This window comes from Zalophus californianus, chromosome 4, assembly GCF_009762305.2.
Source record: "Zalophus californianus isolate mZalCal1 chromosome 4, mZalCal1.pri.v2, whole genome shotgun sequence".
In the NCBI taxonomy this organism is placed as follows: domain Eukaryota; kingdom Metazoa; phylum Chordata; class Mammalia; order Carnivora; family Otariidae; genus Zalophus; species Zalophus californianus.
This window is the reverse complement of record NC_045598.1, coordinates 130,396,182-130,418,419: the sequence shown is the minus strand read 5'-3', so window position 1 is coordinate 130,418,419 and position 22,238 is coordinate 130,396,182. Positions and strand designations below refer to the sequence as shown.

General features: G+C 35.8%; 1 protein-coding gene across 9 annotated transcripts in view; it reads left to right on the top strand.

The window, feature by feature from the left end:
• EYA1 (EYA transcriptional coactivator and phosphatase 1) overlaps window positions 1-21,709 on the top strand; it is a 356,518-nt gene extending 334,809 nt beyond the window's left edge. For 8 of the 9 annotated variants that reach the window (XM_027582479.1, XM_027582545.2, XM_027582507.2 and 5 more), the window contains 2 exons: window positions 3,295-3,395; window positions 19,812-21,709. In XM_027582479.1, the coding sequence (XP_027438280.1) occupies window positions 3,295-3,395; window positions 19,812-19,892 (182 nt within the window). In that variant the 3' untranslated portion in view covers window positions 19,893-21,709. Of the gene's footprint in view, window positions 1-3,294; window positions 3,396-19,668 lie in introns of all 9 variants that reach the window. The other variant, XM_027582514.2, reaches the window with a different exon arrangement.
• Window positions 21,710-22,238: the final 529 nt, after the last annotated feature.

Genomic DNA, 22,238 nt, shown 5'->3' with positions numbered 1-22,238 from the left:
GTGGCCTTGTTTATCACCCTAATGAGATGTTATTTCGGTGAGTCCTGGGGAAAGGGGATGAGGATCCTAGTAGATGGGAAGAAGGTTGTTTCTGGCTGCTCAACTCTATCTAAAGAAAAAAAGGGCAAAAATGGAATCTAATTCTCCATCCAACTATACTTGTATACTTCCAATACTTTTCTTTAGAAGCATTTACTAAGTTATTGCTAAAGAATTACTTTTATAATTATCTGTTCATAGTCTGACTTCCCTATCAGACTGTAATAGCCACTGGGTCTGTCTGTGTTGCTCATCATTGTAGCCATGGTGCCCAGCACATACCAGGTGCTCAATAAATGTTACTTCAATAAAATGGATGAGTAAACAGTTGTTTATTCTGAACAAGGCTGACACAGAGGTTCTTTTTAAACACCTGGGTCAGTAATGACGCTATTACCTGATGGGAAAAATCAGATGTGATGGGAAAAATGAGAGTTTGATTTTATTAATGTTGAGTGTGAAAGTATTCACATAGCCCTGTCAAGTTGGAAATAGCTGGAGTTGGAGAATAACTGCTGCCTCTTGAGAAGCACCAAGAACAGAATGCTAGAAAAATACTTAGAGAAAGGAATGGGGCACCTGGCTGGCTCAGTCGGTTAAGCGTCTGCCTTTGGCTCAGGTCCTGATCCCAGAGTCCTGAGATTGAGTCCCACTGAGCAGGGAGTCTGCTTCTCCCTCTGACCCTCCCCGCTCTGGAGATTCCTCTTTCTCATTCTCTCTCTCTCTCTCTCAAATAAATAAATAAATAAAATCTTTAAAGAAAAAAGAAAGGGAATGTACCAAATAGAATTCCTGGTAGCCCAATATAACCAGATTTTTTTATATATTATCATATCTATAAAAATAACTATTTACATTAAGTCAGATATTTATGCTATCCATAACAATAAAGAGGAATCATGCTGTGTTTTATAAACAGGAGTCCATGGTAAACATTTATCAGCACATGAAAGAACAATTTCCAAAGAAGCTTATAGAATGGAAGGGATAGTGCTTAACTCCCCAGAAGGAAAGAACAAATAGTGTATTTATTACATGTCATGCGCGGTGAACTTTAATCCTGAATAATTTAAATAATTTGAAAATATTAAGGTAATAGAAAATTATAACAAGTATATATTAAGTATTTTTAATGGGCATTTTGTTTGTGATACTGAACTTTAATTTTTATTGATACAGAATTAAAAATGATTTAAAAAAGTGGTAGGAATTATCTCAAAACCAGAGGTAGAACCACTTTTCTATGGTATTTTTAATAAGAAAAGTAAATGGGGAGCCTAGGTGGCTCAGTTGGTTAAGTGTCCAAGTCAGTTTTGTCTCAGGTCATGATCTCAGGGTTCTGGAATCAAGCCCCATATTGGGCTCTGGGCTGGGCATGAACCTGCTTAAGATTCTCTCTCCTTCTCCCTTGGCCCTTACCCCCTCTCATGCATGTATTCTCTCTCTCTAAAAAAATAAAAAATAAAAAGAAGCAGCAGCAATTGAAACTCCTCTAGTTTTGCTAATTTTGCAAGCAAATGAAATATAATTTGGGAGTCAATGCAGAAAATCCAGGAATTTTCCTTATAGACAAGTGGCAGTCATTGAAGGAGATGGCTGGTATCTCGTTTAGCCAGGGCTATGATGTTCTTCCAGATGAAATGGATTCATCAAAATGAAAATTCCATGTAGGACCTCTAATTAACTTCTAAAAGTCAGCTTCAGTTTCTCAGTCTTTATTATGGAAGACATCTATGTGACCCAGACTTCACAGTGAAGCCTATAGGAGATAGTATATAGGTGAGAAATTTTTTTGTATACCACAGCCTCACCTGTAAATAACATTGAGTTTACCTTCCTTTTCCCATGAAAGGGAAACTTGGCAAAAACACATAAACATTTCCCTCTAAGGAGGAAAAATTTCATGACATCTAAGTTTTTGATTGTATATTTTTGCAGTGAAAACCACACTTGGTATTTGTTTCTTAAAGTGATTTAATATTTCACAGTTTAGTGGGCAACTAAAGAAGCATTGAAATTACATCATTTGAATAAGGCTGGGCCCTATTTTTTTCTGTCAGATGCAAACCAGAGATTTTAGTGCAAAATACAAATATAAAGCAGACATTTGTTTAAGCAAACAAGCAATTTGCTCGTGAGTGTATCTGATCCTTATTTGAAAGAGATGCGGGCCGCTCAGCCATTAACATTTGAAAACTATAAACTGTCCCATTGTCCATTAAAATGACCCTGTTGGCAGTGGGGGACTTGGAACAGCAGTTTCTTCTCTAAAGGAGCAACAATGGCCACATTAATGGCAGGGATGTGCCTCCTGAGAGCCCAAACCAAGTCTTGACATGGGAAAGATAATAGATAGATAAAGGTATTGTTACTTTTATTCCGCTTTTCCTCTAGGAAAGTGCTTTATTGGACATTAGATGCCTGGGTATGGCAGCCGTGATCTCTCTGTAGTGCCCCAAATTACCAGACATTTATTTCAGAAACAGCTTTACCAGAACATTTCAAGGAAACACATTAGTTTTGGCGGGGGGTCTTTCATTCAAATAGAATCCCAACTGGAAAACAAAAAAATAAACAGATTCCACCATTTGATTTCTCCTGCTATAACAAAACCTGTCAGTTGTTTTTTTTTTCATCCTTCTCAATAGACTTGGAATCAGATATTATTTTCAAAGTTTGGTATGTTGTAAAACATTTTTTAAATCAAGTTCAAATGTGTTGCCAGAATCACATGCCTTCATTAAGTCTCAGCTGCTAGGAAAAAAAGGACTGCTGCAAAACTATTTTTTCCCAAATGCTCTACTATGATTGACTAGATGCTACTTTTTAATAAATGAGCCCTTGGGAAAAGAATACTAAAATTGACAATTTCCCAGTGGCTCAGTCAGTTAAGCATCTGCCTTCAGCTCAGGTCATGATCCCAGGGTCCTGGGATGCAGCCCCAAATCAGGCTCCCTGCCCCCCCCCACCCCACGTGCGCTCTCTCTCTCTCTCTCTCCCCCTCACAAAAATAAATAAATAAAATTGACAATTTCTAAGGGACAAGTCACCACATGGATAACTTACAATTTGTAATTTACTGTGCTGCTCCAGATTCTATCCAAATGGCATCTAAAAGCACTCTTCTTCAGTTTGTACAAGTAGGATAGAGTTGAATCAGAAGCATAAAGGAAGTATTTTGTATAAAATGTTCAAGCACTGTAGCTCTGAGTTACTCAAACTTTACACTTTTTCTAATTTATTTTTATGTATTAGGAAAGGAAAGCTGTTTTGAGAGGATAATTCAAAGGTTTGGAAGAAAAGTGGTGTACGTCGTCATAGGAGATGGTGTGGAAGAAGAGCAAGGAGCAAAAAAGGTCAGTGTTCCTTGATGGTGCATCTCATGCCATTTAATTTTTTAGTCTTCAAAATGCTTATAGCTGGATCATTTCAACAAGTTCCGTTTCTCTGAAACAAATTACAAATGTGTTCAGAACTGTAAGCAATGAAAAAGGACAGAGTAGAATTAAATAAATACGGTCTTTTTGAAGAGTGCCCTACACAAACTCAAAGGTCGGGGATGATTGGTCTTTGTAGAACTTAGACTTTTAAGCAGAAAGGAAGGTTTCGTGCTGTAGCCGTCATCCAGAACAGAGATAACACATTTGCTGTGCTCATGTGAGCACGTCCCATTCTGCCCCATGGCAGACATTGCCAAGTGATTAAAACCTACCTGAGCCTGAATTCAGCCTAAGAACCTTCTAAACATCAATTCAGAAAGACTCTACCAGTTGGTCGGAGCTGGTTTGCCAAACTCTTTGCTGCCCTAGAGTATAGTGTCTTCTTTGTATCCCAAGGTCAACACCTCACCTCCCCAGGGACACTCGGAAAAGAGGAAAGGGTTGGAGCCAACCATGAGTCCCTTGACTCCCAGGTTGCCCACCATACAGCTTTTTTTTCTTCTGCATCCCTGCGAGTGTCATTCTGTCATTTTCCTGAGCAAAACCTTGCTAATTAAGTGTATTCCATTGCATTTCAAAAGAGGAGGAGAAGGGGACCACTTTCTTCACTTGAGGACCACTCAGGGTCTTCAGTCTAGACACAGCCTACCTGGACAATCTTTCTCACCCCAGCACTTGGCATTGTAGTCCCTTCAGCCATGCCCAGCACTTTCTCCCAGCTGTCGCCTTTGCTTGGAATGTTCTTTTCCCCAATGCCCTACTGTCACTGTCTTATTCATTTCTCAAAATCCAGTGCCTGTACCACCTTTTCTATTTCCGTTATTTCAAAGAGCTTAATTATAACAGTACTCACTCACACTTTAATTGGAGAAGTTGTAAATAGCTTGGATATTTGAGCTGAGGTCCTGGGTTGGAATTATAGCTCCACTGCTTACCAGTTCTGTGACTTTGAACAAGTTATGTATCCCTCCTCTTTCTCTTTCCTTATCTCTAAATGGCAATAATAACAGCATCAAGCTCATTGGGATATTTTAAGGATTAGATTTAGTTAAGATGTAAAACCCATAACACAGAGCCTGGTATATATAAAGTGTGCAACAAATGATAGCATTGTTATTAATTATTTGTAGATATGCCTGTTTCAGCAATAAAAGGTGAGCATAAGAGGTGGGGATCTTATTTTGCTTAGTTTGTTGTTTGAGACTTTGTTTTCAGGTTTTTTTTTTTTATAACGCCCTAAATCTTGATGCAGTCATACTCTCTAAATATTTTTTAAATTGAAGAGCATTAAGTATTTTATGAGGTTACCCAATAGAATTATTTTCCCTTCCTTTCCCCACACACTCACTCATAGAAATCACTGTATATTTCCATGAAGGATGTAACAATTCAGCTCTTCTGGAGTATTCCAGTATATGACAGAAGTGACCCATAAAGTCACCAGAACATAGATGCAGCATTCAGCACAACACGTGGCCAGCCTTCTTAAGAGAGCCTAAAGATGATTTAATTCACCTTTAGTGCCTCTGAATTCTAATAAAAGCAGAGAAACAGACCCTAATTTTATAAATAATAGATTATTTCACTTATACCCATTGATACACAGTGTGCCCAGGATTACATGCTTCCCCAAGTAGGATCAGTGGAGATGGAAACCCACACACACTTCAGATCTAATAGAGGCTGATGCAAAGCTGCATTTGCCATATAACCACTAGTTCTGACATTCCAACTTTACCAGTGGGCAACCACCATGATCATTAGGTCATCTGTCATCCCTTTGGGCTGTTTTCGTAAAATGAAATTTTTCCCAGACTAAATTAGAATACCCAAAACTCAACCCCAGAGAGTGAAAGAGGATGCTTGATTGGGAATCCAGACTCAAGTCTTCTTCCTGGGAAAAGCTTCTGGAATCCTCCATGCCATTCCTAGACAGGACTTCCTAGTGGCTAGCAGGATAGATGTGCACATTTTCAGCAGCATAGAAATGAAGAGCCACATCTCATGCCCCTGTAGCCCAGGGCCAAAGATGTCAATCTGCCCACATGGCTGGTTGTCCTCCCTCGAGTAGTCACCAAAAAGTTTAGCTTCAGAAGGTTGCCAAAATGTGGCTTTCTAGCTTGTGGTAGGCAGAAGGATGCTTATAAAAGTGATGACTTAAAATGCAAGGAGTCCTCTGGGCCCTAGCAAGGCTTCTGTGTGGGTAAGTCGCTTCCTAAACCTTTCAGAGTAGCAGGTTTCTTAGATGTTCATCATGGGTGAACATAACATGGAAAAGGTAAAGGAATTCTTGGTTTGATATTAGAACTGGAAGTGGTACTGGGGCTAAGAGTTTTTGCTCTCTCTGCAGAACAGTGAAAACTGTTTCCACTGTTTAGCTTTGGATGTGTTATTCTTTTTATTTGGGACAAACACACCTGTTCCAAAAAGAATTAGGCAGCTGCCTATGAAGAACATCCTCTTTGGATTTTTTGACTGTGAATGATTATTCTTAGCTTCAGCTCTCTGGTTTGATGTTGTAGGATGAGTATATGTGGTAAGGGTCCGATAGTGTGTGTTACAGACAAACTCTTTGCACCTTGAGACTTACCAGTGTGGGAACTCTGACAAAATTGTGACCAGGAGTTATAAGACTGTTTATTGTGTATGTACAACATACGGATTTTTCAGAAGGTTCAGATTCCTGATAATCTCGCAGAAAATTCAGATGTCATCAATCTATCATCCACAGTGACGAATTGACCATTCCTTTCTTATATCCAATCTAACCTTATTAGTTCAGCTAGTATTTAAATTGCAGTATTTTGTGCATGAGTTAAGCAATAGGGATCTAATAATTCACAAGAGAGGAGTTTTTCTAAGTGGACTTCACAGAAATAGAGAATATTTAACTTAGGGAAAATGCTTAATTTAGGGGAAAGAGAATACTATTCAGCAATATCCCATTTTAAAAACTATATATAAAATTCAAGCTAAAGAAATAAATTAAGAGATGGTTATCCATGCTGTCAAAGGATTAATAATCATAATGGTGAGAAAAAAGAATTGCTATCAGTTATAAAGCCCTTATTGTGTCCCACACTCTCTTTTAGGCACTTCTTACCCATTATCTCATTAAATCCTCATCATAATTCTATGAGGAATGAGTCCTTCGACTCACTTTATATATGAGAAAACCAAAGTTCAGGAAGGTGAATAATTTGGCCAAGATCACATAACTTGGAAGTAGCCAAACTAAGATTTGAAGCTAATTATATCTGTGAGATGGAGCACAAAGTTCCTTTAAATTATAAACTTGATTTACATATCCTAAATATTATTTGTTTAAAAAAGAATTTTCATGCTTATTTTTTAAATTATTAGAATAAAGTGTGCAATATTTGCTTCTTTCCTTTTGGGAGGCAGATAGAACTGTTTAAATGTTCTCTTTCTCCTAAGTTTACATTCATGATTAAAATTTTAAAAATAAATCATCGATTCTGATATTATAGCTTGTGAGCATTTTAGATTATTAAATAAAATAGTGAACCAGTCAAGTTCTGCAAGTTTGAGCACTGTTTTGCAAAATCAAAACATTTTGCAGTTTTTCTAAATCAATTTTAACCATTTAGCTTGTCTCTCCTAGTTTCCTAAGTCCTTTTAAAAATCTAATTGAACATTCTTTCTTTTTCCCTGTAGAGATGTCTTTCATCTCTCTAAATAATGTTCTTTTGCTTGAGGTAGTTACTTTTTTCACGCTCAGAAATGAAACCAGTAAGTATTCTGCCAGTCGCCTGTTTCGTTATGGTCAATCGAAGTCTGTTCTGTCATCTTTGTTCTCTTTGCCAATATAGTCCCAGGGCTTTCAGTAATTTTATCTAATTCTATAATTCGTATCATTAAAACACACCCCATCAAAGAGAAGTTGAAAATACCTTTGTTTATTTAAAAGAACAGCTTTCTTCCAAAAAGATCACATGAAAGAGTTTTCTGCAAGCACCTCTTTGTTCCTGGAAAGACTGCAGAGAATGTGAGAGGAGCCATCTACCTATGGATAACTTTCTCTGACCTGGATCTTTTGTTGTCAAGATCTGCCAGGCTTCCTTTTTTATCATAGGATTCCATGTTTCCCTAATACAACATATTTTTTGTGACAATGATAGGCATATGTATGATTTTTAAAAAGTCAAAATGTAAGTAATAGTCTTCTGCATACCAACAGCAGTTTTTGATTCTAGAGTAAAAGTGGCCTTGTTTTAGAACTCCACAACTCAACTAAACTTACTTTATTTACTTTTCAGAGAAATACTTAAAATAAATCGCTTGTGAACACCAGGGAGAAAATGGCAGGCATCCATTATTCTGCATAATGGCAAAGGCTTCATCAATAAATGTCCATTTCATTCATTCATTCATTTTTTTTAAAGTAGAGCTGACACACACTGTTACATTAGGTTCAGATGTACAGCACAGTTATTCCACAACTCTATACAATATACTGTGCTCCTTAGAAGGGTAGCTACCATCTGTCACCATACAACACTATTAAAATACCATTGATTATATTCCCTTGCTGTACCTTTGATCACCATGACTTATTCATTCCATAACTGGAAGCCAGTACCTCCCACTCTGCTTCATCTATTCTGCCCATCCCCACCCCGACCCTTGTTACCTCTGGCAACCACCAGTATATTATCTGAATTTATGGGGCTGTTTCAGCTTTTTTGTTTGTTCATTTATAGGTTTTGTTTTTTAGATTCCGCATGTAAGAGAAATCATATGGCATTTGTCTTTCTCTGACCTACTGCACTTAGCATAATACCCTCTAGATCTATCCATGTTGCCACAAATGGTAAGATCTCACTTTGTTTGTGGGTGAGTAATATTCCTTACTATATATACCACATCTTCTTAATCCGTTCATCTATCAGTGGACACTGAGGTTGCTTCCATATCCTGGCTATTGGAAATAATGCTGCAATAAACATGGGGATGCATATATCTTTTTGAATTAGTGTTTTTGTTTTCTTTGGGTAAATAGTGATGGAATTACTGGATCATATATTTTGTATTTTTAATTTTTTTTGAGGAACCTCCATACTGTTTTCCACAGAGATTGCAGAAATTTACATTCCCACCAACAGTGCATGAAGGTTTCTTTTTCTCTACATTCTCGCCAACACTTATTTCTTGTCTTTTTGATACTAGCCATTCTAATTGTTATAAGGTAATAGATCATTGTGGTTTTCATTTGCATTTCCCTGATGATTAGTGATGTGCTGAGCATCTTTTGATGTGTCTAATTGTCATCTGTAGGTCTTCTTTGGAAAAATGTATATTCAGGTCCTCTGAATAAATAACAAATTTGTTTTTTAGGTGTTGGCTTATATAAGTTCTTTATATATTTTGGATACCAACCCTTTATCAGATATATCATTTGCAAATATCTTCTCCCATTCAGTTGGTTCCCTTTTCATTTTGTTGATGGGTCCCTTTGCTCTGCAAAAAGCTTTTTATTTTGGTGTGGTCCCAATAGTTTTTGCTTTTGTTTCCCTTGCCTGAGGAGACATCATCTAGCAAAATGTTGCTAAGGCTGATGTCAGAGAGATTACCACCTATGTTTTCTTCCAGGACTGTGATGGTTTCAGGTCTCACATTCAAGTCGTTCATCCATTCTGAGTTTATTTTTGTGTATGGTATAAGAAAATGGTCTAGTTTTATTCTTTTACATGTAATGGTCCAATGTCCCCAGCACCGTTTATTGAAGAGACTGCCATTTCCCTACTGTATATTCTTGACTCCTTTGTTGCAGATTAATTGACCATATACATATGGGTTTATTTCTGGGCGATTTTGTTCCATTTATCTATGTGTTTGTTTTTGTGCCAGCACCATACTATTTTGATTACTACAGCTTTATAGTATACCTTGAAATCTAAGATTGCAATACCTCCAGCTCTGTTCTTCTGAGACTGCTTTGGCTACTCAGGGTCTTTTGTGGTTTCATACAAAGTTTAGTACCATTTGTTCTAGTTCTGTGAAAAAAATGCTATTGGTATTTCACTATTGATTGCACTGAATCTGTAGATTGCTTGGGATAGTGTGGGAATTTTAACAATATTAATTCTTTGAATCCATGACCATGGAATATCTTTTCATTTGTGTCATCTTTAATTTCTTTCATCAGTGTTTTATAGTTTGCAGGTATAATTCACTCATCTTCTTGATTAAGTTTATTCCTAAGTATTTTATCTTTTTGGTGCAATTATAAATGGAATTGTTTTCTTAATTTCTTTTTGCTACTTCATTATAAGTTCTAATACTTTTTTGCATGGGCCCTTAAGGTTTTCTATGTATAGTATCATGTCATCTGCAAATAGTGACACTTTCCTTTCTCTTTACCGATTTGGATGGCTTTTATTTCTTATCTCATTACTGCAGCTAGGACTTCTATTTTATTCTATTTATTCATCTTTTATTTTAATTATTCTACATTGAATAAGAGTGATAAAAATGGATATCTTGTTCCTGATTTTAGAAGAAAAGCTCCCAGTCTTTTACCATATAGTGTGATGTTTGCTGTGGTTTATCATGTATGGCCTTTGTTATATGGAGGTATATTCCTCTGAATCTACTTTGTTGAGTTTTTATCATGAATGGATGTTGAATTTTGTCAAATGCTTTTTCTGCATCTATTGAGATTGCAAATTGAGATAATTTTTATCCTTGATTTTGTTAATGTGGTGTATCACTTTGATTTCCAGAAATTGAAGCATCCTTGCATTCATGGAACAAATCATACTTGATCATGGTGAAAGATCCTTTTAACGTATTGTTGAGTGTGATTTGCTAATTTTTACTGAGGATTTTTACATTTATGTTCATCAGGGATATTGGCCTGTAGTTTTTTGGTTTGGTTTGGTTTGGTTTTTAAGTAGTGTCTTTGCCTGGTTTTGGTATCAGGGTAATGCTGGTCAGTAGAAAGTATTTGGAAGCTTTTCTTCCTCTCTACTGAATACTTTCAGAAGAATACATATTAACTTTTCTTTAAATGTTTGATAGATTACTCACTTCAGCAGCACATAAACTAAAATTGGAACAATAAATGTTTAATAGAATTCACCTATAAGTCCATCTGGTCCTGAACATTTATTTGTTGGAAATTTTTTATTACTGATTCAATTTCATTACTAGTAATTGGTCTGTTCAGATTTTCTATTTCTTCCTGATCATTTTTAGATTATATATTTCTAGGAATTTATCCATTTCTTCTTCATTGTCCAATTTGTTGGCATATGACTGTACATAGTAGTCTCTAATAATACACTGTATTTATGGTGTAGGTTGTTAATTCTCTTCTTTCATTCCTGATTTTATTTATGGGAGTCTTCGTTTTGTTTTTTTTGGTTTTTTTTGATGTGTCTGACTAAAGGTTTGTCAATTTTGTTTAACTTTTCCAAGATCCAGCTCTTGGTTTCATTGATCTTTTCTATTTTTTTAAGTCTATTTTATTATTTCCACTTTGACCTTTATTATTTCCTTCCATCTACACACTGGGCTTTGTACTTCTTTAAGTGTAAGGTTGGATTATTTATTTGAGATTTTCCTTGTTTCTTGAGGTAGGCCTGAATCACTATAAATTTCCTTCTTGAAACTGCTTTCACTGAGTCCTAAAGATTTTGGACCTTTGTGTTTTTATTTTCACTTGTCTGTGTGTATTTTATATTTCCTCTTTAATTTCTTTATTGACCCATTAGCCTCCACATCGTGTTTTTTCCAGCTTTTTTTTTTTAATTGATTTTAGTTTTATGCCATTGTGGTCTGAAATGATACTTGAAATGATTTTGATCTTCTTAAATTTATTGAGACTTGTTTTGTGGCCCAGCTTGTGATCTATCCTGGAGAACATATCAAGTGCACTTGAAACGAATATGTATTCTATGGTTTTTGGATGGAATGTTCTGTATATATCTGTTAAATCCATTGAGTCTAACGTGTCATTCAGAGCCACTGTTTCCTTGTTGATTTTCTGTCTGGATGATCTATCCATTCATGTAAGGGGGATGTTAAAGCCCTCTACTATTATTGTATTACTGTCCTTTTTTTCCCTTCTGTGTCTGTTAATAGTTGTGTTATGTATTTAGGTGCTCCAATGTTGGATGCATAGATATTTATAATTATTATATCCTCTTGTTGGATTGATCTCTTTAAGACTATGTAATGCCCGTCTTTGTCTCTTGTTACAGTCTTTGTTTTAAGGTCTATTTTTGTCTGATATAACTGTTGCTACCCCAGCTTTTTAATTTATTTCCTTTTGCATGGGATATCTTTTTCCATCCCTTTACTTTCAGCCTGTATGTGTCTTTAGGTCTGAAGTGAGTCTCTTGTAGACAACGTATAGATGGGTCTTGTTTTTTATCCATTCCTTCACCCTGTGTCTTTTGGTTGGAGCATTTAGACCATTTAAAGTAATTATTGATAGACTTACTGCCATTTTGTTCATTGATTTCTGGCTGTGTTTGTAATTTTTTCTGTTCATATGTTCTTTTGCTCTCTTTCCTTGTGTGTGATTGATGGATTTTTTTAGTGCTACATTTGGCTCTGTTCTCTTTCTTTCTTATGTGTCTATTATTGGTCTTGGGTTTTTGGTTACCATGAGGTTTATATATAATATCCCAAGTATATAGCAGCCTATATTAAATTGATGGTCAGTTAAAATCAAACACATTCTAAAAGAACTTGATTTTTAATTCCATGTTTTATGTACATGTTGTCATAGTTTACATCTTTTTATTTTGTGAGTCCCAATGAGGTCTACAACATGAAACATAATTAAAATGGCAAAGTTTAAAGAGAAATTTTTAAAGGCAGCAAGAGAGAAGCAGTTAGTTACATACAAGGGAAACCCCATATTACTAAATAAATAAGTGCCTATTTGGTGTGTTCATGGAGGAGGTGGGTTCAGGGTCTTCCTGCATTGCCATCTGTACTAGAGAAACTCAAAAAATGTCCATTTTAAATGTGAACTCCAAAATTTGCTGAAATCCAAGATGAAATGGAGAATCTGATTAATATTGCTCAACTCTAAGCTTGAGAAAAATGAGAGCTGCTTTTGAAAAAAATAACATTTTTAATGAATTTTTTTGCTTATAGGAGACGTGGGGATTACTAACACCACGTACAGTGAATTTTATTCTAAAGCCATTTCACTTAGTACTTAATGAGAACATTATGTATGACAGGTCTTGAAATGGATTTCGCCTTTGTTCTTAATTCACTGCTGTCTAGAGTAGGAGCAGATATGCAAATAATAAAAGAGCAATGCTGTCTAATAAATTTTTAGAATAATCTATCTTCCAAGATATTTTTATTTATAATTTAGGAAGTATTTGTACCTCCATATGCAAATTTTCTAGAGATAATATGAAAGCAAAGCTATGTTCTTTATTTTTTTATACAAATGATAACTATACACTTTTTTCTGTACCTGCCTTTTTTTTTTTTTTTTTTTTACAATATATCCTGGCAGTCATTCCATATCAGTACATGGAGTTTTGTAGCTCTAATTCTTTTAAATGGCAGCATTGACATTCTAGTATTTGGATGTGCTACACTTCAGTGAGTCCCTTGGGGCTGAACATTTAGGTGGTTTCCCATATTTACTATTACAATCAGTTCTGTAGTGAATGGGCTTTATGTGATTCATGCATGGGCAAGTATATCTATGGGATAAATTCCTTGAAGTACAATATCTGAGCCAAAGGTTATGTCCTTTTGTGGTTTTTAACATTTTATTAATATATTCTTCAGCAAAATCCAAATTACATGTGAATGTCCATGAACCCAGGTTTTTATGTTAATGATTTTATGTATAACTAGAAGGGATAAATGCAAAACACTATATGAGGAGGAAAGGTAACAAAAGGATTTGGAAAGTTGCATATGTGGACAAGAGAAGCAGGAAGGATGTGTCATTTTCCCATTAGGGAAATATTTTGGTTCTAATCACCCAAAAATGTGTGCTACTTTCCAAGATTTTGGCTTTAGTATCCATTTCTCTCAGTATATGCACAATCTTGATAAACTAATAATATACTCATCAGTTTCAGCTATACCTTTCTGTTAATATTTGCGGTTAGCTCTGTTTTTAGTCCCATGACTCTAGTTACCTGATGGAGTATTTCCACTTAGGCATCCTATGTCATCCCATCTGAATATCAGTTAATAAACTAACTCAGTTCACCCCCTAAATTTGCCTTGGTGTTTTCCTCCTCCAATCCATCACCATTTCCACTGTCCCTTGGCATAATTTCTCTGCTATTGGCCAGCCACACCTCCAATCCCTCCTTCCTAGTTAGATATTCCAAGTGCTTCTACATGGAAAAATCTCCTTCCTTATTAGTCTTTGTTATGAACATACCATTCCAGCCCCATCACCTCCATACTAAATGCTCTGTTCATCCCACCTATCAGCCTTGTTATATACCATCTCCTGACTGGGAGTCCCATCTCTTTCCCATCTACCTAATCAGCTTTGCTTCAAATTCATTGCAGGCCCAACTTCAAATTCATTGCAGGCCCAACTTACTCTCTCTAGCTTACAACCAAGCTCTCCTCTCTCTGAATATATTCATTGATTTTTTGTTTTATTGAAATATAATTGGTAGACCTCACTATATAAGTTTGAGAAGGTTACAGCATAATGATTTCAATTACATATATTGTGAAGTGATTGCCCCAATAAGTTTATTTAACATCTATCATCATAGCTACAAAAGTGTTTTTTTTTTTAATGTTTTTCCTTATGCTGAGAAGCCTGAGGATCTACTCCTAAATTTCAAATATACTATAAAAGCAGTGTTATTTATCTTACAACCAGAACTTTCTATCTTTCAGTCACCCTCATCCAGTTCCCCCACCCCTGTGTCTGGTAACCACAAATCCAATCTTTTTTTTCCTATGAGTTTGGGGTTTGGGTTTTTTGTTTGTTTGTTTGTTTTTAGATTCTACCTGTAAGTGAGATCATACAGTATTTATCTTTCTCTGACTTATTTTATTTGGTGTAAGATCTATCCATCTTGTTGCAAATGGTAAGATTTTCTTTTTTATGGTTGAATAATATTCCATTATATATAGATGCCACAAGTCTTTTATCCATTCATTCATCAGTGGACACAGGTTGTCTCTGTGTCTTGGCTATTATGAATAATGCTGTAATGAACATAAGGGTACAGATACCTCTTCAACAATGTTTTTGTTTCCTTTGGATATATACCCAGAAGTGGAATTGCTGGATCATAGGGTAATTCTTTTTTTTTTTTTTTTTTTTTTTTTTTACATTCCCACCAGCAGTACGCAAGGGTTCTCTTTTCTCCACAGCCTCACCAGCATGTTAACCCTTGTCCTTTTCATAATGGCTATTCTCACAAGTGTGTGGTGAGTTCTCATTGTGGTTTTGGCTTGCAATTCCCAGATTAGTGATGTTGAGCATCTTTTCATGTACCTTTTGGCTGTCAGTATATCTTCTTTGGAAAAATGATATTTAGGTTCCCTGCCCATTTTTAATTAGATTAGTTGTTGTTTTGCTACTGATTTGTATGAGTTTATTGTATATTTTGGATATTAATCCCTTATCCAGTATATGGTTTACAAATATTCTTCCCCATGCTTTAGACTGTCTTTCCATTTTGTTGATCATTTCTTTTGCTATGCAGAAGTTTATTTTCAATGCAGTCCATTTGTTTTTTTGCTTGTGCTTTAGGTGTCATATCCCCAAAAAAATCATTGCCAAGACCCATGTCAAGGAGCTTTTTTCCTATGTTTTCTTCTAGGAGTTTTCTGATTTCTGGTCTTACTTACATTTAAGTCTTTAATCCATTTTGAGTTAATTTGTGAGTGGTATAAGATAGGGATCGAGTTTCATTCATTTATGTGTTTGCAGCCGATTTCCTCAGGACCATTTGTTGAAGAGGCTGCCTTTTCTCCACTGAGTGCTCTTGGCTCCATTGTCAAATATTATGTGACCCTATATATGTGGTTTATTTCTGGGTGGTTGATTCTGTTTCATTGATCTATGTGTCCATTTTTAGGCCAGTAATATACTGTTTTTATTACCATAGCTTTATAATATACCTTGAATTCAGGATTGAAATCAGGATTGCTCTGGCCATTTGGGGTTATCTGCAGTTGCATGTAAATTTTATGTTTGTTTTTTCTACTTCTCTAAAAAATGCCACTGAAATCTTGGTAGGGATTGCATTGAATCCATGGGTGGTTTTGGGTAGCATGGACATTTAAGCAGTATTAATTCTTCTAATTCATGAACATGGATACCTTTCCATTTGTGTATGTATTTAGTTTCTTTCATTAATGTCTTTTGTTTTTTAGTGTAGCTATTTTCCTTGGTTAAATTAATTCCTAACTTATTTTTTACAAGTCATTTGGCATTAGTGCAGAGAAAGACTACTGATTTTTGTATGTTAATTTTGTATCCTGTAACTTCACTGAATTTGTTGGTTAGCTAACACTTCTGTGGAGTCTTAGGATTTTCTATATATAAAATCATGTCATCTGCAAATAGTTTTTCATCCTTTTCAATTCTAATGCCTCTTTTTTCTTGCCTGCTGGTTGTTGTCAATGGGGGCATATATGGGTCATGTAGATTATTTTATATATCTGCAGTCGCTACAATATTCAAGTCATAGACTTTATTAAACCTACAAGCAACCTTGAGTCATTTCCCCTAAACCTTCATTTTACAGATAAATAAACCAGGACTCCAGAAAAACTGTCATAATTCAAAATCATATAATGTCAGAGTTGAGAGTATAACCCAGTTCTCATCCTGACACCTGCTTTTCTTTTGCCACCATATCTCTCTGACTTCATATAATATTTGTTTCAGGCTTAATACTGAGGTGGAAAAAAATTGTTTTCTTTGCACCCAGTTGTGCTGGGAAGCTCTTATACATTCATAAGACCTTTGCATCAGTATGTGGTGAATTAGGGAAAATAGTAGTTCTAATTATTTGTGAACATGACTTTCCTCTCCCCTACATTGTTTTCTTATAATGACTCACTTAATATTAAATATACATTTCTTAAAGTAGAAGCCTAATAATTTTTGTAAGAATGGAGCTGATTATAACAGAGATCATATTACCCTTCATGTTATGAAATAGTGCTGAGGATGGAGTTGTTGTTCTTGTGTGGGAATGTTCCCAGAGACTATCTGTTCCCTTTCATATACACCTGAGGTTAGCCAGTTATTACTGTAGAACCTTTTGCACTTTGGCTCAAATGAATGACCCCATCTTCACTGTATTATAATGAGTTGGGTCTGTAATATGCCACAGGCATATTTCATCATTTGAATTTGTTTCAGGGTGCCACTTGATCATGTGGTTCTTAATAATACTGTACAGGAAGATAGAAGCTATTAGTTAACTCCAGGGCTTTTTGTGAATAACCTCACCTTTCCATAATTTGTTTTGAGAATAGTTTAAAACAGTTTATATTACATGTACTCTGGGGGGGAATCAACTCCTACACCTGTAAAGAAAAGACACATAACCATTGTATGATTTTGTTTACTATGGAATTAAATCCCTAATTTTTATCTTAACCATGTACCAAAGAATTAGTTGGATTTTTTTCAGTTCCCTTTCCAACTTCTCTGCCATTCATTGCATTCTACAATACATACTGCTGAGTGTACCAATGGCTCTCAAATGTGTTTTGTCGCCTATGGGAAACATATCTAACTTCAGATAATCAACATGCAAAGAATTTGGCTGAACTTACTTTGGAAAAAAAGCATCCACTTCTTAACAAGTACTTTTATATGTACTCATGAAGGTAGTTGTCCTGAAAGTTTCTGGACAGCTATCTGAAGAGCCTTAAGCATTCTCTGCTACATCCTGAAATAACAGAGCAACAGAACTATTCTACAGCTCCCTTTATTCAGTTGTTCTTGAGAAGCAGTTTTGGGGAAGGGCAACAAATCTCTGGGCAAATTAGAAATAAAGGAATATTAAAATAGAAGTTAGTAGATGGCTAAATATACAAGAATGCTGTATAATAGTTGAAAACTTTTAACAGTGAACGATTTTCCTTAAAGATATGTCAAAAATGGACTTGAAATTTAGTAAAATGAGCAGGATGCTAAATGGTACATACTATATATACATGATTTCAAATAGGAGTGTGCATATCTAAAAGATATAGAAAAATACTTAAGGATGTTATCTGGATAGTGGGATTAGAAATGATTTGCATTTCTCTATAAAACTGAAGTTCTACATTATACAAAATATTTTACAGTACACATGGATTTTCATTCTAATAACAAAAAGAAGGAAAGTTTTCTACATTATAAATGCAAACATTTTTCAGATCTGATCTATAATTTTTCAGTGTCCTTCACTCACCAACACAGGAGGGAGTGTGTGTGTGTGTGTGTGTGTGTGTGTGTGTGTGTGTGTGTGTGTGTGTTAAGCTGTATACTATGGTGCTGATAATTTGTACAGCTGGATTAAAAGGCCACTGAGAACAGTTAGGAGGCATACAGCATCTGGGCTTAAGATTCAGACCCCTCCTGATGTGATTCAAGGGTTCACTCCCTACCAGATGTTATTTAAACCTCTCTTCTCCTCCAAGACTCAAGTTTTTTCATCAGTGAAATCGTGATGGTAATGCCTATCTATCTCTGAGGTTATAGAGAGGCTTGAATCTGAGAATCTATATAAAGTGCTTAGGACAGTGCCTGACAAAATACTCCATAAATTACAGCTATCATTATTATTGATGACCTCCCTGCGGGCCCTGCTCCACGTGGCTTTCTCTCATATATAGCCAGTACCCTAACAATGGAATTCTCCTTCATTCTCTGCCCACTAACACACACAGCCCTCAAGTGCTCTTCTGAATGGTCATCCTTTCATATACGTAGTTTAACTATTACCTCCTCTGGCCAGGAATGTCCCCCAGCTTCCCAGGCGAAGGGAACTGGCTCCTCCTAGTTCTTTCAGAACACACAGGTAAAAGCTTGTGATTGTTGAACATTTCTATTTCTCACCCACAGACTACACCATCTCTGCAGATGCAAAAAAGGAGTGAATGAATGCAAAGTAGTATAGTCTGTTTTTCTAGTCAAAAGTTGACAAGTAGATCATCCTGAAACTTTGAAAAGAGATCTTCTAGTACTCCATGCTGGACTATGATTATTGAAAGATAACAAAGATGGATAGGGAGTCCAGAAAGGTCTACATTTGATATTGGACTGTGGTATATGCTTTTAGCAGATTACTGGAGACAAAGGCATTGTTAATAACTAACTTAATAGTTTGCATTCTCAGAATATGACAGTTCTGTGATCTACACCAAAATAGTCCCTTGCTTCCACTTTTAGGTACAGATAAGCCCCCCACCCGAAACTCTTACATCCCACTGTTTGCTTCCATGACAAATTCTCCTGTTAGTCTGATTGTAATTCCTTAGCATTATAATTGCACAATATAGTCAGCTCTTCACACTATTTCTTTGTTGTTGTTTTAAAAAGCTGTTTTTCTATGGGCTAAGTAGAATGTTGTCTTCTGAAAAACAAGGATTACCTTTCCCTTATTTGAAAAAAGATTTTGCGGATGCATAAGTATTTACTATAGAGCCTTGAGAAATAACAGTTTATAATCATGTTTTCATCCTTCGTGGATGAGGTAATCTCTCTTCTTTTCCTGGTTTTCTTATCTCTGGCTAATTCAGGTGTTTTACGAAGATTCTCATCATTTAAACTAGATTTTAAACCAGAAAAAATGTTAGATCATCATTTAAAATTTTCCCATATGGTAAAGCCATTTTAAGGTCAATGTGAAGAATGCCTAATGGAAATAAATGAAAAAAAGCTGCTTCTTCCATGAGTAAAACTAAGTTTTGAAAAATGTAAAATACTACCACCTAAGGAAAACTGCTTAAACCTTTAGCATTATACAGCTACTGGAGCCATACTTTGAAAGGCAACCGTTTTTTACAAAGTTTCATTCATAGCTATTGTGTTTTATGTAAAGTTTGGAATTGGTATTCAAGTCACAGTACGGATCAACTTCAGAAATATCCATCACTTTCTTAAAAAAAAACAGACTCCAGATTGTATTTTAAAATGCAGTCCAGTAGTCTTAGGGGAGGATTAAGTTTGAATTTTTGTTTTAAACAGATGTGATGTTAAGAAAGATCTTCACGGGCAGTTCTCACAATACTGAGAAAAGGGGATGAGCGTTGAGCGAATTTCAAAAGCAGGGTTAAGGCTTTGTGCTGGGAGCATGGTCTGTCCTCACCATGTGTCTGCCCCTTTGACAGCACGCCATGCCCTTCTGGAGGATCTCCAGTCACTCGGACCTCATGGCCCTCCATCATGCCTTGGAACTGGAGTACCTGTAACAGCCACGTAGCACTTTGGAACCGCACAACTGCCCTGTGACCAGGAACAAATCCAGCAAGCCTGAGTCCTGTGTCAGCGCTGGAGTATCCACCGTAGTGATTTCAACATGTGGACGCACAGCTGCTGGGGGTCTTCACCTCTGCCCTTGCGGTAAATGAAGGACCACACCTATCTCTTCAGAACAGCTGTTGACTCTAGTACTGTGAATCCAGTGAAAATAAGCCATGAGAATGTTCTAGTACAGTGTGATGTGTCTTTGCCACATTCACTACATGGTTCAAACCTGTGAAGAAAGGACCTGCAGACGCTTACATTGTTAGCATCTTCAATGTGACATAAACAGCTTCTCCGGTACAGCAAACTTGATTGCACAACAAAGACTGAAATGTGTTTCTCCAAATACCAGTGAGGGGATTTTCTTGTAAAGAAAGTTTACTTTTTTTGGTGTCTCATACCCAGGGTAATCTGTACATCTCTACTTATTTATGAACAGACTTTTTAAAAACAGCTTTAATTGAGGTATGATTCCAGCACCCTACAATTCACTCAACCAGACTTTTTTGACATCAATCAATTGAAGAGACAATAGCATCATAAGAAGCGATTAAAGGCCTTTGCCTCACGACACAGCAAGTACTTTGAATCTTAGCACATTGCAGAGTAAAGTATGTCTAATTTAAACGTGTAATATGTACATCACTGAGACAATCATGTACAGAGAATTTTGGGTGTAAATTTGTAATAATGGATGATTCTTTTACATATTGTTTAGAAAATGATATTGAAAGGTAGCAATGCCTTGATAGTGAAGTATGAGGCCATGTGCGCACAAGTCATGTGCGGTGCCTTATCAAAGTACTGGGTATAAATATGTAGATAATGGAGTTGGTTTTTGTTTTGTTTTGTTTTTTTAGATAATGTTGTCAAGACCAAAAGCATGGATGTTAATAGAATTTTGTTTTCCAAATTGTCCCATCGGTTTTTTGTTTTGTTTTTTAAAGCTATTAGGAGGACCTTGGTAAAACAAAACAGCAGTGTCTTAAATAATTTGAAAAAAAAAAAAGCGGCCTCTTACAACCTCACTTTTTCATTTTCAACACTAATGTATTATATGTAACTACTTGAAAAAAATGATTATGCAAATGCTTCTAGATGATTGATATATTTTATTAATAAAATGGTTCGTGAATTGGAGACTAGCAAAGTTTTCGTGTGCTCAGATTATAGGGTCTGCATTTTCTTGCTTAGATAAAGGAGGACATTACTGCATACCTGGAAATCAGCAAAACTTTTTGATCTGTTTTCCTCCACACATCTCCCTAAACCTCACCCTCCCTGGAAAGTTCATTGCAGGCAGTGGACATGGCCCAATACTCATCACCAAGGTTATTCTTCACTTGAATTATGTATAAAGCATAAACCTGGGAAATCAAAATTGTCACCTTCGTTATGCCATAAGACAGTTTCTCCAACAGTGATAAGTTTGGGCACTAGTTTTCATCTAAAACCTTCCCTTGTTATGAAATTACTTTTTGGATGAATTTTAATATTAATTGGGGGAGGGGGGAACACCAGCTTTAACCCCAAGTAGCTAAAGAGCTACTCTTATCTTTTCCTTTCTTATCTTGCTGCTAGAATTAGTTGTGAATTTTCCAAATTATTTAACAATCGATTTGGGGTTTTGTTCTTTTTTTGCTTGAAGCAAACAGAAGTTGACAATTTTTTAGCCTTTTCATTTTATGTTTTTGTACTCTGCAGATTGGAAAGACAAAGTTTATCTTGACTTTACTGTATAAAGGTGTGTTGTGTCCACAATTGTGTACAGAAATTTTCTTCATTAATTTTGTGTTTAAATTAATAAAATTGATTTGTGAAGTACTGTAAGCTCCTTGAATGCATTCTCTTATCTCTTGTTTATGGGGACGTAGGATCTTGGTTACATTAGCATGCTTCTGGTCCAACAAAAGGAAGTGGCATGAAGTAATTGTAATAATGGCTTTATCAGTCCTTGAGGGGACTAAGCTAGAAGGGTAACATCTGTTTCTTTGATCACTGTAAGAATAGATGAATAAAAGAGCTCTACAATTCCTCTAAAACTATATATATAAACTGGACCCTCACTTAAATTTACTATAGAACAGAATTCAGCATCAAGAATCTGGATGGCAGAGCATCGATTTAGCCACTTAAATACTGTAGGGATAGTATAAATTAAATAAATAAATAATATAAGCAAGCAGTTTTATCTATAAAGAACACCCACAACATTTACCTCTAAAATTTGGCCAGATTAATCACCGAGAAGGAGCTATAAAACAGTACAACTTGCTTCCTCTTGGGATTTA